The sequence below is a fragment of the Hemicordylus capensis genome, chromosome 7 (assembly GCF_027244095.1).
Source record: "Hemicordylus capensis ecotype Gifberg chromosome 7, rHemCap1.1.pri, whole genome shotgun sequence".
In the NCBI taxonomy this organism is placed as follows: Eukaryota; Metazoa; Chordata; class Lepidosauria; order Squamata; family Cordylidae; genus Hemicordylus; species Hemicordylus capensis.
The window spans coordinates 6,096,271-6,108,839 of record NC_069663.1 but is presented as its reverse complement, the minus strand read 5'-3'; the positions used below and the strand labels follow the sequence as shown (position 1 = coordinate 6,108,839).

Genomic DNA, 12,569 nt, shown 5'->3' with positions numbered 1-12,569 from the left:
GCTAAGGAGCCACCTCCTGCTTTAAGCTCCTCTGTTAAGAAGGACCTCTTGAAGGAGGGTTGATGTTTGGACCCCAGATGCCCTGGAAAGGTCAAGTGGGCACCAGAGCACCCATTCCTCTCTCCATTCTCATCCACAGAAGTCATTCTCGGACAGCTCCAGGATTCAGACGGTCAACACTGGGAACGAGATCCTGGAAGACGCACATGCCATCAGTTCCCCGAGGAGGTAGAGTTTCTTCTTGAACTTTTGTGTAGGGAAGGTTTTCTGTCCCCCTGCCAGCCTGGATCTGGGATGGATCCAGTGCCGCTGACTGGCAAGAGTTGCAGGGCAGACAGTCAAAAACGACGTCTTCATACATTGTGTAGAAGGAGGGGCGTAACTAGGTTGGAGTGGGCCCTGAGACAAGATTCTTAAATGGGCCCCCCCGCCCAGAAATTTTTTAATAATAATAATAATAATAATAATAATAATAATAATAATAATTCAATTTCTATAGCGCCCTTCCAAAAATGCCTCAGGGCGGTTTACAAAGAGAAAAAGGTGCCTCTTTGCCCCATAAGCAGGGGGCTTTTATTCTCACATTTCTGTCCTCATTCAAAACATACAAAAAACAGATGTACAAAATTGAGCAAATGAGGAGAGAAGAATTATATGGGAGTAAAACCTTTTTTTAAAGGAGTCAGGAAGTGCATCTTTGGAGGCTCAAATGGATACCTTTCAGGCACAACTATTTCCAAGTCAAAAATTCCTTTTTCATGTGGTGTATTTGCAAAACCAAGGATTTGAGCTTGAAGTTCATCTAAGCGACTTCCAGTCTGCCAGCAAGTAATACCCGGTGGTGGCTCTGTGGACAGCAGATGCAGCTCCCTTTTCAATCATGAAGCTCTCTGCATTGTGCTCCGTTTTCGAAGTAGAGCTCTAAGAACGGAGCCAAATGCGCTCAGGGGCGTAGCAAGGTTGGAGTGGGCCCTGAGAAGAGATTTTAAATTGCCCCCCCCCAAAGTCCAGGGCTTCCACACACCCCAGGCTTCCAAGGATTTAAGTCTGATATTTCAAAATATGTATGCTGCCAAGAAATACATTTCACTGAATACACACACACTTCACAATATATAGTGATATACATTGAATACTATATATTTGTGCTACTTTTAATGCCTAGAACACACTAGAAACACTAATGATTAAAATGGGCCCCTTGCTGCAGATTAGCAAAGGAGACTTTCAACCATGCAGGGTGAGCCTATGTTTGTTTGTTTTCTCAGAATTCTGAACCAATTCAGTCCAGTTTGATTCCAGGAGGTTTTTCACAAGAGGCTTTGAAAGCCCTTTAAGACACATCTCCTCTGGAATGGAGGTGCTGCATTCACATGTGGGCCAGATTGACCCTAAGGGGGAAAAATATAAAAGCACAACACATGCGTCACAGTTCTCACTCATGTCTGTTCTCACTCAGACCTGGGTTGCAAAACAACTTGAAGTGTATTTATGAATGAATGAATGAATGAATACATAAATAAATTTGTTCCAGAAGTTTTTGTAATTTCCTGCCATGAAACAAGCCACTTATAGGACTTTTTAGAGGGTTTTTTTAAGCCAGCAAATTTTCCAATCAGTCTTCCATGAAATATTCAGAGACTTCTCAGTCTCCCCACCCCCCATCCAAGCCCTATGGCAAGCAGATCCCTACCTGGATATAGGGGGCGGGGGGCGGGGTGTGACCACCAAAAGGAATCCACATTCTACCTGGCCACGGCTGAGCTGTCTGGCCTGGGAAGAAGAGGGTCTGCTGCAGAGAACTGGAGTGGCCACTCTGACTGCCAGCCTTCTTCCTGGGGCTGGCCAGCCTACTCGAATTCAGGCTTCACGGAGGCCTACACGGAGGCCTCCCTGGAAGCCCCGCCCAGCCGCCGATCAGCTGAGAGGCGCCCGGGAGAAAAGCAGCTTGCCTGCTGCTTGGATGGCCGACCAGGAGGACCAGCAGGAGGGAGGGCAAACAGGGCAAGGGGCTGAAGGGTCTTGGGGCTGGGCAGGGGGCAATGGGGAGTCATGGGAGGTGTCTCTGGGGGGCCCCTCAAGGCAGTGGGGCCCCGAGGCGACGGCCTCCCCCGGCCTCATGGTAGTTACGCCCCTGCGTAGAAGCATTCACTCTTCCAAGATGTGGTGGTGATGTCCGCTAGCTTGAAGGGCACAGAGGATAGCTTCCTGGAGGCCTGCCGGATGGCTGTCCCCTATTGGAAGCAGAGTGCTGGGACAGATGCATCTTTGGTCTGATCCAGCAAGGCTCTTCCGAGGTACTCAGGCCATTGTATTTCTTCCTGCAGTGTCTTCACGGTTGAGGAGGATGGATGGTTTCTCCAGACCGTGGACACCGAATGGTCTTGTGAGGTGAGGAAACGATTCCAGTCGCTTTTGTGGATGGGCTGGTGGAGGAGTGAGGGGAGATTGCATCTCCACCGTCAGGAGACAGAGGGGGGTCAGATCCTGAAAGGGGAGGAAATCCAGCTGCTGCATGTTGGCCAGAGGATTACAGTGGGAACGTCGTGGCTAGGGAAGGATTCTGCCACCCTCTGCCTCTCCTTCCAATGGCCACCTTTCTGGGTTTGTGTGCTTTGGATTGGAGGCATCAAACGGCTCCCAAGACCCTGAGACGGGTCAGGAGAGGAGAGGGTCTTCCTGGCAGAGATCCTCCAGGTCTCTTGACTGAAGAGGCATTTCTGTAGAGACAATCCTGGTCCCCTCAGGTAAAAACAGCCCACAGCAGGAGGGATGGCCCTCACTCCGGACTCAGGGGCCCACCTTGTCTCTCCCTTTGGAAAGGCTGAGCTAACCCTGTTTCCTGCGGAGAGGAGAGAAGAGGACATGAAGGGGTGGGATCAAGAAGACTCTCTGGGCCAAACTATTGATGCCAGTGGGTCCCGTTCCTCTTGGTTTCCATTCCCCATGAAAGGAATGCAGAAGAAATGACAAGAAATGACAACCAGCAGTTAGCATTCCATTCTGGAGCTCCCATGCAGTGATGTTTCTGTTAATGGCTGGTTTTGGGGAGGGAAAGAAAGAGATTTCACAGACCTACCTGTCATGCTGTCTTTGGACTAGAGCTCCAGAGTGCAGCCAGCTGATTCTGATGGCCCTTTTGAATGATGGTGGCCAGTTTGCTGACCACAGTAGATCATATCACAATGGAGGTTCATGGTTGGACATAGGATGAAACCAAATGGCCACAAGCATGTGGTGGCTGTGCCCTGGCACTCCCAACCAGTTAGAATTAGAACAAATGGTTTCTTTTTAATAAGGTTTTTTTTTCTTTAAAAAAAAAAATCAAAATAATTTAAAAGAAATAAAAATGAACTCAAAGAAAATGTCAGGGGGAAAACTCCCTACGAATCCTAGGCCCTAGGAAGATCAGAGTGAGTACACTCATTGGAAACCTTTGTCTCATATGCAGAGTCCTGACATCCAAGAGGCCAAGATCCCAGAAGACAACACTAGGGATCAGGAGCTGGACGTGGAGAGCTTTGTCAGTTCCCCGAGGTACTCTTTTCTCACCTGGAGGGGCAGCTCCATCGCTCATGGAAGTAGAGGACCTTCCTTAGGAGCCCATGCAATTTTTTGGGGGGTGGAGGTGGTTAGTTTAGCAAGAAGCCAAGGGTGGAGAGAAGCTCCGAGCAGCATGGAGGGTTGATTCCATGGAGGCAGGTGTCTCCATGCCCAGCCCGTGGGCTTCCTGCAGGCATCTGGCTGTCCACTCCTGGAAACAGGGTGTTGGGCTGCATGCCTCCTTCATCTCATCAAGCAGAGCTCTTTCTAAGCACTCGTGTTCTGATCTCATGTGTCTTCTTTCTTTCTTTTCTTAGCGTCCAGAGGCCAAGCACCGTGTTGAGGAGGCTGCAAAACACCGCCGCTGACCAAGAGCCATCCCTTGGAGAGGTCAGGAAGCCTCAACATCCAGTCCCTCCCTCGGAAGAACTGTGGGTTGGGCGTGTGGGTCCCCCGTGTTGCCCAGGAGTAGAGAGCATGTGGAATGGCCCCAGTTTTGATGCTGCCGGGTGGGCGGCCATCTTCTGACAGTTGTTTGCTTAAAGCTATGGTAAAGGGACAGCCATGCCCTTAACAACACTGCATCACAATGGTGGCACGGTGGGGGTGATAGGATTAAAGAATATGGCCGCAAGGAGATGGTGGCTATGGCCTTGACTTCTGGTCGAGATCTCACAGTTAAAGGTGGAGCATCCTGTTGCTTTAATGGCAACCATTGAAAAACAGTGACAAATAAATGAAGAATGAATAAAAATACAAAACAATAAGCAAACTAAACCAAACCAATGAGAAATGAACTAAATGAAAAAGGGGAAAGAAATGGGAAAGAAAGAGGAAAGGAGACCCAGTTTTGGCATGTTTTTGCTCGTGCCTTTAGTGTCCTCACTAAGGAGCCGACTGAAAGCATGAAGTGGACTGGAAGTGGTCTTTTCCAGTCACCAGAGCCATCGGGGCCCCAGCTGAGTGAGGGAGCGCAGCATGTCTTGGGGTGGGGGGAGTTGATGCCTTTCCCCTCTGCCATTTGCATGAGTGCGCGAAGGCCTGAAATCAGCCCAACCGACCTCATTGCGAGGAAGGCGGGCACGAGAGAGGAGCTCTTTTGCCATCTCTCCCGCCCGCCTCCAGCCAGCATGCCTGGGCTCCAAAGTGGTTTTTAAGAAAGTTGAAAATCAGGAAAGCGGGAAGAGTTGTGTCCAGAACGGGACGATCCCCTTCCGGCCCACTTCCTGCGTTCAGCTCACCCGGTGATGACCTCTGGAAGGTGCCAGGCTGGCCTTTTCCCTGCTGAAGCCTAGGAAGCTCAATATGAGGGACAGAGCAACCATTTCTCCCCCTTCTCTCCTTCACAGAGTTCTTCCTTCCAGGGGGCCGAGACTCCACATGCCAGCATGGAGGAAGAGGGGTCGGAAGAGGACTATGCCACCAGTTCCCCCAGGTACCTTTCTCAGCTGAAGGGCCGCTCCAGGGATCATAGAGGCGGATCACCTTCCCTGGGAACCTTGGTTGATTAGACATGTTCATGGAGGAGAATCCAGTTGAAGATTATAACCCATGACAGCCAAGGAACCTCCGAATCTCGAGATCTCTCTCTCTCTCTCTCTGAATAAACACACTTTAATGCCACATGTAACCAGGTCTCAAGTGGTTCACAAACAACTAAATAGGCATCTGGCTGTCCACTCTTGGGTTCTGGGCTACACGTGTCTTTCACTTGATCCACAGGGCATGCATTGCTGTTCTTATGCCATGTCTCTCCTTTCTCCTCTCAGAGTCCCGAAGCCAAAGAAGTGGCTCATCAAGAAGATGATGAAGAACACCTACACGGTGGAAGACTCGTCCTCCGCGGAGGTCAGAACTGATCCATTTCATCATCCATTTTTTCATGTGAACGGGCTCTAGGTTGTTTGTGTGTGTGTGTGTGTGTGTGTGTGTGTGTGTGTGTGTGTGTGTGTGTGTGAGTGCCCTGTTCCCCAGCAGGAGACAGAACATGGAATGTTTCTAGTTCTAGATGCTGCAGGATGGGAGGGATTGTGATTGGTGGGATGGGAGGAAATGCAGCTGAGGCATTGGAAAGGGGGCAAAAATGTGGTGAAAGGCTCTTCTGGGCTTTTCTACCAAGAGGCAGGTCTTATTTTAGAGCCGGATGTCTTCCCAACCGTCCCTTGGGCTTGGTTCCTCTCAGAAGCCTCGCAAGGTCAATGCAAGCCCCGGAACACTCCCGTTTCTCTTCTCTCTCCTCCCCAGTGCTCCTCGAAGGATGAGGATGACACCATGCATGACATCAGCAGCATCGAGGACGAGGTGTGGGACTCTCCGCTGACCCCCAGTTCGGCCAGGTAGGTATCCTCGTCTCAGCTGAGGAGCCAGTAGGGAGCTGGGGGGCTTTTAGCGTAGCCAGCAGAAGAATGCAGGGGACAGGGGCAGATCCCCCATGTCTGAGCCCCATAGAGGGATGTTTCCTCCTACCTGCTCCCTGAGAAATCTGGAGGGGGAGTTCACCCAAGAAGGCCTATTGGCAGCCGGTGCAAGAGAGACACCAGCAAGTCTATTGCTGGCTGTTAGCAGAGGGAGCTCTGAGACCCCCATGCTGTTGGCATGAGCGGGTGTTGGGGAGAAGGAGCAGGGGAGGGCTCCTGTCTCGATGCCCCCTTTGAACACTTCCCAGGGCTTCTCAGTGGGGAACGAAAGGCTGGACTTGGGAGATCTCTGGCCTGATGAAGTTCCCCTGCCAGCCACCTCCCAAAGGAGGCGAGATCTTTGCTTAGCATCTCTTTGGGTGCCCGTGTTCTTCTTCAGCTGGCTGCCATCTCCAACAGGACAGTTCTTGGAGAAGCTTTTCTCTCTCCTCTCCTCTCTCAGGAACATCGGCGAAGAGGAAAGAAGAGGACAGCTGGCCCCAGATTGGTTCTCCTCGGTCCATCTGGGAGAGGTAAGGGGTGCAAACCAAGGGTGACTTGACTCCACCCCTCTGCCCCTCCTTTCCTGCACTACACAGGATGGCGGCTTGGATGGCAGTCACTGTTCAGACGGGAGGTGGGGACTTCCCTTTTCCCCTTGTGGATGTCTTTCCCTTGCAGTTGACCTCATGCACCCTGAGCCAGAGGCAGCACCCTTCAGGCCCAGATGTGGGTGCAGACACCCATGACACTGGCCTGGCCCTGGGGATTCTCCTGACCCATAACCGTCCCTCGGACTGTGTGCTGAGGCCTGACCCTCCTCTTCTTCACAGGGGAGAGCAACAAAGAAGATTGGGGACGTCATCCGGAGCGTGGAGTATGCCAGTGAGGTGGAGGAAAGGTTCCCCGAACTCCTGGTGGGCCTGGTCAACAAGATCCTCACCGGCCTGCAGAACACCACCGAGGGAGTCGGGAACCGAGACAGCCATTACCTGCCTCCTGAGTAAGTCATGGCGGTGGGGAAAGCGGGGCCAGCAACTCCTCCTTCCAGCACTCTGGGAGGACAGGCTAGGGTCATTTCTCCCATGTCCCACTCTGATGGGTGAGCAGCATTTCTGGCCTGTTGGGGTGACTCTGGCACGGAGGTCCCCTGCCTCAGCTACACAGAGGAGAGCCCAGAATTTGCAGCCCTCTTGGCTCTGCAGAGAGCCTTAAAATGCATCTGCAGTGTTAAAAAGCCAGCTGTGGATAAAGTCACTTCACCTCTGTGGTCTCCCTCCCATGGTCCAACTCAGTCCCTCCACCCTTGATACTATGCCACCCCGCAAGGAGTCCCTCCCTTGTCCACTGCCTCCACCCTTGACATGGTGGTGACAGCAACCTTCTCTTCTCTGCAGGGAGACCGCGCAGATTGTCCGAACCCTGCTGGAGAGGGTGGCACAGGTGACCCCAGAGAAGACCTGCTGGGAATCCCTGTGCTCTCCGCAGAGCTGCCTCCAGGGTGTGGCCCTCTTGGTGAGGTAAGTAGGAGTGAATAGGAGATTCCTCAGGAGGCCTGGGGGCTGGGGTGGTTTGGGTCAGGTCTGCTCTTTCTGGGCCTCCCGCCCAGGACTCAGCAGGGGCCTTTGTGTGTTGCAGGGCTCTCCTCCAGACACCATCCTCCACAGTGGCCAGGCTGAAGGCATACCTGGCTTCCCTCTTCAGCCTCGATAAAGATCCAGAAGAGCATTCCCTCGCAGAGGTGGCCTTCTTTGTGGAGGTGAGAAGCATTTTCCTCAGGTGGGCTTCCCTGAGAGGAGGGTTTGGCCCCAGGGGCTGATGGGTCTTCTGCTCCTTTCCCTCTTGTAGCTGCTCCTGAAAGACCAAGACTTTGCTGCCTTAGAGAAGACCTGGATGCTCCTGGTAGCGTGGCTAGTCCACCCCAGCCAGAACATCCGCTACCTGAGCGAAAGGGGTCTTCTCCACATTTATGGAAAGCTGAAGGCAGTGAGTGACATCCCTGGGCATGGAGCATCCCTAGACATGGAGACTCCTCTCTTTGGGGAGCCCTTCCTGAGGCTGGTGCTCCTAGGCATCCCCAGGTGTGACAGGAAGATTTTTCCAGTTGGGAGGATTCAGCCTGTGGAACCCTTGCCACAGGATGAAGGAGAAATCCTTAAGGGAATGCATCTCTCAGTGGGAGCCCTGATTCCCCACGTGCTCCAATGCCGCCTTCTCACCCCTCTTGGATGGAAGCCAAGCGGCATCAAACATGGACAGCTATGTGGTCCATTTAGCAGGGGGTAGACTAGCATGTGTTCTCAAGGATCCACCTTTTCCCTCCCTAGGCGAAGAAACCCCAGGATTTTAGTGCTGGGATCCTGGGAGGGCTCAGGACCTCCAGTCTGGATGCCACTTTGGGGGTCCTGGCCTTCATGGAGCGGCTGAGGCACTGTCCATCAGAACACCAGGCCACGGTGAATGCTGTCCTGGCTGCCCTGTGCCGCCCTCTCTTCCACCACGTGAGTACTTGCACGCCAGCCCTCCGCCCCGGCTCTATGAGGGCCGGCCAACCTGCAGGTTCCGACTGGGTTGGAGAAGGGAAACCAGACACCCCCTAGAGACCCATGCAAGCTCTTCATCAATTATGGAGGTGAGGAATTCCTCCCTAATAACAAGCCCTGTTCTTCTTTGTAGGAGGAGGCTAAGATCCGAAGGGCAGCCATGAGGACCCACCTGGATCTCCTGCAGCACCGCCACCATCATCATGAGGGTACAGAGGAGAACATCACGACCCTCATCGCGGTGCTGATGCATGTGGAGGATGAGGACCTGGAGGTAGCACAGGTGAGCGCCCACTTCTTCCTGCCACCCCTACGAAGGTGTTTAGGCTTCCCCAAGTCCAGCTGCCCAGTGGCAGACCCCAGAGTTAGCCTCATGGGATGGTGAATTCACGAGCTGTCCCGCTGTGGTTTGGCCTATCCAGGCCCTACTCCTTGAAGCCCCCTAAGAGGTTTCTTGGAATCCCTTGGGAGGATTTTTCACTCCCATTCCGGTCTTTCTTTTGGCAGGCTGCGAAGGACAATCTGAGCCTCCTGGCGGAAGCCCTCCTATGGCACCTGGAGGGCAAGCTGCTGGTGCGGGACTCTTACAGCCTGCAGGAGCTGCTCCACAAGATCGCCAAGCGTCTGGTAAGGGCAGGCCCTCCCTGTCCATCCCTCGGCTCAAATGGCTCAAGGACCTTTGGGCGATGCTTTGCTCACTCGGGATTTGTCTTTGCTCTTGATCCCAGATTCGGCAGCTCGGCACAGAGGACGCCGTGGAGATGGAGGCCACCAAGATCCTGGGCTTCTTCCACAGCGAGCAGCCTTCAGTGAGGAGAACGGCTGCCCTGCTGATCGGTAAGCGAAACAAGACTTTTGGGTCTCCCTTAGTGGGTCGTCTTGGTGGGCAAAGGTTCATTCTCTTGGAAGGCACTGCCAGAAGGGTGTGGAGGGGCAGGAGCTGTTCCCTCCCCAGGAGGACTGGCCCAGTGCGTGTTAGCGAGGTCTCTTGGCTTAATTTCCACCCAAGGTGACATAAGAGTCCCTGGAGGAATGGCTCAAATTGTCAGTCCCAGAGGGAGCAGAGAGGGGAGGACTTCCTCTCCTGAATGATCGGGTTGTCCATGCACAGTGTCCTGAACTGTGGTCCCATTTCCTTCCACCCTTGTTTTTTAGGTCACCTGGTCCACAAAAAGGGCAGCATCCTCACTGAAGGGAACATAGAGACCTTCCATGCTGGTAAGTGCCGGTTTCTGGGTGGGAAGGGGAAGTTTCTGTGAGGGGAGAGGCCTAGATTTAGGGACCACAGAGCTGGAATGGGCCACCTGTCCCCTCAAATGGAAGGTCCCGCTTGCATCCTCAGGGATGCTCAGCAGTAGGCTTTCCCAGAGTGCAGGGGAGAAAGAGTCAGGACTTGCGCCCTCTTGGTGTGGAAATGGTGGGGCTTGGCCAAGGGTGGGGTGATCTCTTCATGCCATTTCTGAACCTTCTCCTTCATCCCTCCAGCGCTGGAGAGCTTGCTTGGCGACCATGACCCCGAGGTCGGGAGAGTTGCCTGCAAGACAGAGAAGATCGTGAAGAAGGCCTTTTCCCTCCACTCCCGGCACGGGCTGCGGGCTGCCGTTCGGCGCTTGTGGGCGGGCTGTAAGAAGAAGAGACACCCGCCAGAGTACGGTGATCTCTCCACCTGACCGACTGGTGAGTAGACCAAGGCAGGGCTTCACTTGAAGGGGCCCCGATGGTTAGGGAGGGGGCTGGGGCTGCAGGAAGGGTGGGCAGGAATCTGGGCAACCCTCCCTCGTGTTGGAATGCCATCTTCGGCCCTTGTGGCTGGTTGTACCAGTAGCCAAAGGGAAAGAGGAAAGATCTCTCTTCCCTCTGGGAAATGAGGACACGGATATTCTGCCAGGAGTCCCTGGTGCTTGGTGGTGTCATGGGGGAGAGTGTGAGAAGACCCCCCATCTCTGAACCAATGTCCTTCTCTTTTTCCAGGAACAACAGCCCCGTGCTCTTCCCTTGAAGATCAGCAGCTGAAGGGAGGTTCAGGAAAGACCGTGCAGCGCAGGGGCCTCCCAGAAGACCTCCTCCAACCGCGTGGACACAAGATCTGTCCACAAGAAGACATCCAGCAGGGAAGTGCAGTTCTGTCTGAGGAGTGAGGGGGAAGCAGGCTCCACTCCCCTGGCCCAAGGAAGCCCCGCCTCTGGGGTGCAGAAGCCCCTCCCCTTGCTTCTGCTGGCAGGCTGTGGGAGGAGGCTACAGGACCACCCTGCCCCCAAGTGGCCCTTTGGAACCATTCTTGGGCTTCCCTTGGGTCCGGGGAGGCTGTGTGGCCCCAGCAGGAGGGCACGGTCACTGCCTCCCTCCATTCCCACCAGCTGGCCAGGGAGCACCCCCTCCTCCTTCCACCTTTCTCCCCTTCCCCAGCGGCCTGGCTTCCCCTGGCAGGGGAAGCCCCATCCAGGCATCCGCCCCCTCCCCTGCCGAGGGTGTGCTCCTCCCCCCCCCTCCACTCCCGCAGCCACGCCTCACTCCCCCCTCCGCTCCCTCCTCCTTCCTCCCAAACCGGTGCAGCAGCAGAGGAGCCTGGGAGACTCTGGGGGCCCCCTGCAGCCCCAGTAGCGCCCCCTGGTGCTGCCCGGTGGCAGGCCAGAGAATCCTCCTCTCCCTCCTGCTCCATGCTGTGGCTGCACAGTGGGGAGCCCGAATTCTCTGGCTTGCCCCCCCATCAACCCCCACCCCACTGCCCGATCCCCGCTTGCTGGGCTGCCGGAGTGGAAAGGGAGGAGGAGCAGGGCAACCCCACTGACGCTGCTTTGTGCTTCTTGCAGGCATGTGCTGCTGCTGGGAGGCTGGAGGAGTCGATCCGCCCCAGAAGAGGAGACCACGTGAACATGCCTGCAAGGAGCGGTGGGGTGGGTGGGGGCTGGCTGGGACTCCCCCCAATTTTGTTTGCCCTGCTATTCCCTTGTTCCGTGTGACCCTGGGCTTCCTCCCTTCCCTCCCTCCCTCCCTCCCCCTCCCTCCCAGGGACAGAATGGGCTTTGCTGGTCGCCCTGTTGGGGGCCGAGTAGGAATTTTTGGCTTTCCAACAGATTGGCCAAGATGGAAAGTTTTTTTGCCTACTCCATTCTGTCCTGTTTTGTTTCCTTTAGTTAGAAAGTTAAGTGACGACTTGTAACCTATTTAAGTATATTAATAAAGTTGCCCCTTTTGTTCAAAACATACCGTCGTGTCTGAGTTCCTCTTTTCTTCTCGTCTCCCTTGGAGCGTTTGTGCCCACAGACTCCCAAGCTCACCTCTTGGCTGAGGGAGACGCTGCTACACTGCTACAGGTCCATGCAAATGCCTCTTGCTTGGAAGCACTCACTCAGACAATTGGCTTGGATCACTCCAGAGGAGCCCACTTGAGGTTTGCCGCCAATGAGGTTTGCTGAGCACAGGATCCTGGGAGCAAGCTGCACCTTCCAATCGAGTGCCCGGAAAGCACAGCCTTGGCAAGGCCTGGCAAGCTTACAAACCATCACTGACTGCCTCCAATACAGCCAAATATGACATGTGATTCCATTCCAGTGATTAAAAAGTCCTGCCAAGTATGAAATGCCATTTGTGCAGGAACAAGGCCTTGACCTCCTCTTGTGCTCTTCACATTTCTGTTTTGAATGCATATTTGCTTCCTTCCTGTGCTCTGTAATAAGAAGCTGGCAGGGATCAAGAGTTCACAGCTCCCGTTTGACAGTTTGGTCTGGTTGGGGAAAGAGTCCTGCTGTTTGGTTTTTGGAGGGAGGAGAGGGTTGGATTGGATTGGTTTGGTTTTGTTTTTTTAATGGGGGGAGCTTGTATTAATTTTGATTGGTTGGTTTGGTTTTTTCCCCAAATTCAATTTTTATTATTTTTAACAATATTAATATGTCATTTATTACGAATAGACAAAGGTGGACTTCCCGCACGCATCTCTTCGTGAATCATCAGCTATAAAGTTCACCCTTGCTATAATAATAGTTCAAAACATAAATTTAAATCCTTACAAACATAGCTAATTTATCCAACCTGCAGGTTTTTTTTACTAAATTTCGAACCCTGCTGTAAAGTCCATAGTAGGAAAATA

The 12,569-nt window shown here is 53.6% G+C and overlaps 1 protein-coding gene across 1 annotated transcript; it reads left to right on the top strand.

Annotated features, from left to right (window-relative positions):
• Positions 1-1,754: 1,754 nt before the first annotated feature.
• Positions 1,755-11,686, top strand: LOC128332671 (uncharacterized). The gene is made up of 19 exons (XM_053267255.1): positions 1,755-2,004; positions 2,328-2,391; positions 3,452-3,537; positions 3,861-3,933; positions 4,893-4,978; positions 5,313-5,391; positions 5,788-5,879; positions 6,403-6,472; positions 6,773-6,942; positions 7,337-7,459; positions 7,578-7,698; positions 7,788-7,925; positions 8,267-8,440; positions 8,616-8,765; positions 8,990-9,109; positions 9,211-9,319; positions 9,638-9,700; positions 9,968-10,159; positions 10,454-11,686. The coding sequence occupies exons 1-18, from the start codon at positions 1,964-1,966 to the stop codon at positions 10,150-10,152; spliced, it is 1,944 nt and encodes a 647-aa protein (XP_053123230.1). The 5' UTR covers positions 1,755-1,963; the 3' UTR covers positions 10,153-10,159; positions 10,454-11,686.
• The last annotated feature ends 883 nt before the right edge of the window (positions 11,687-12,569 follow it).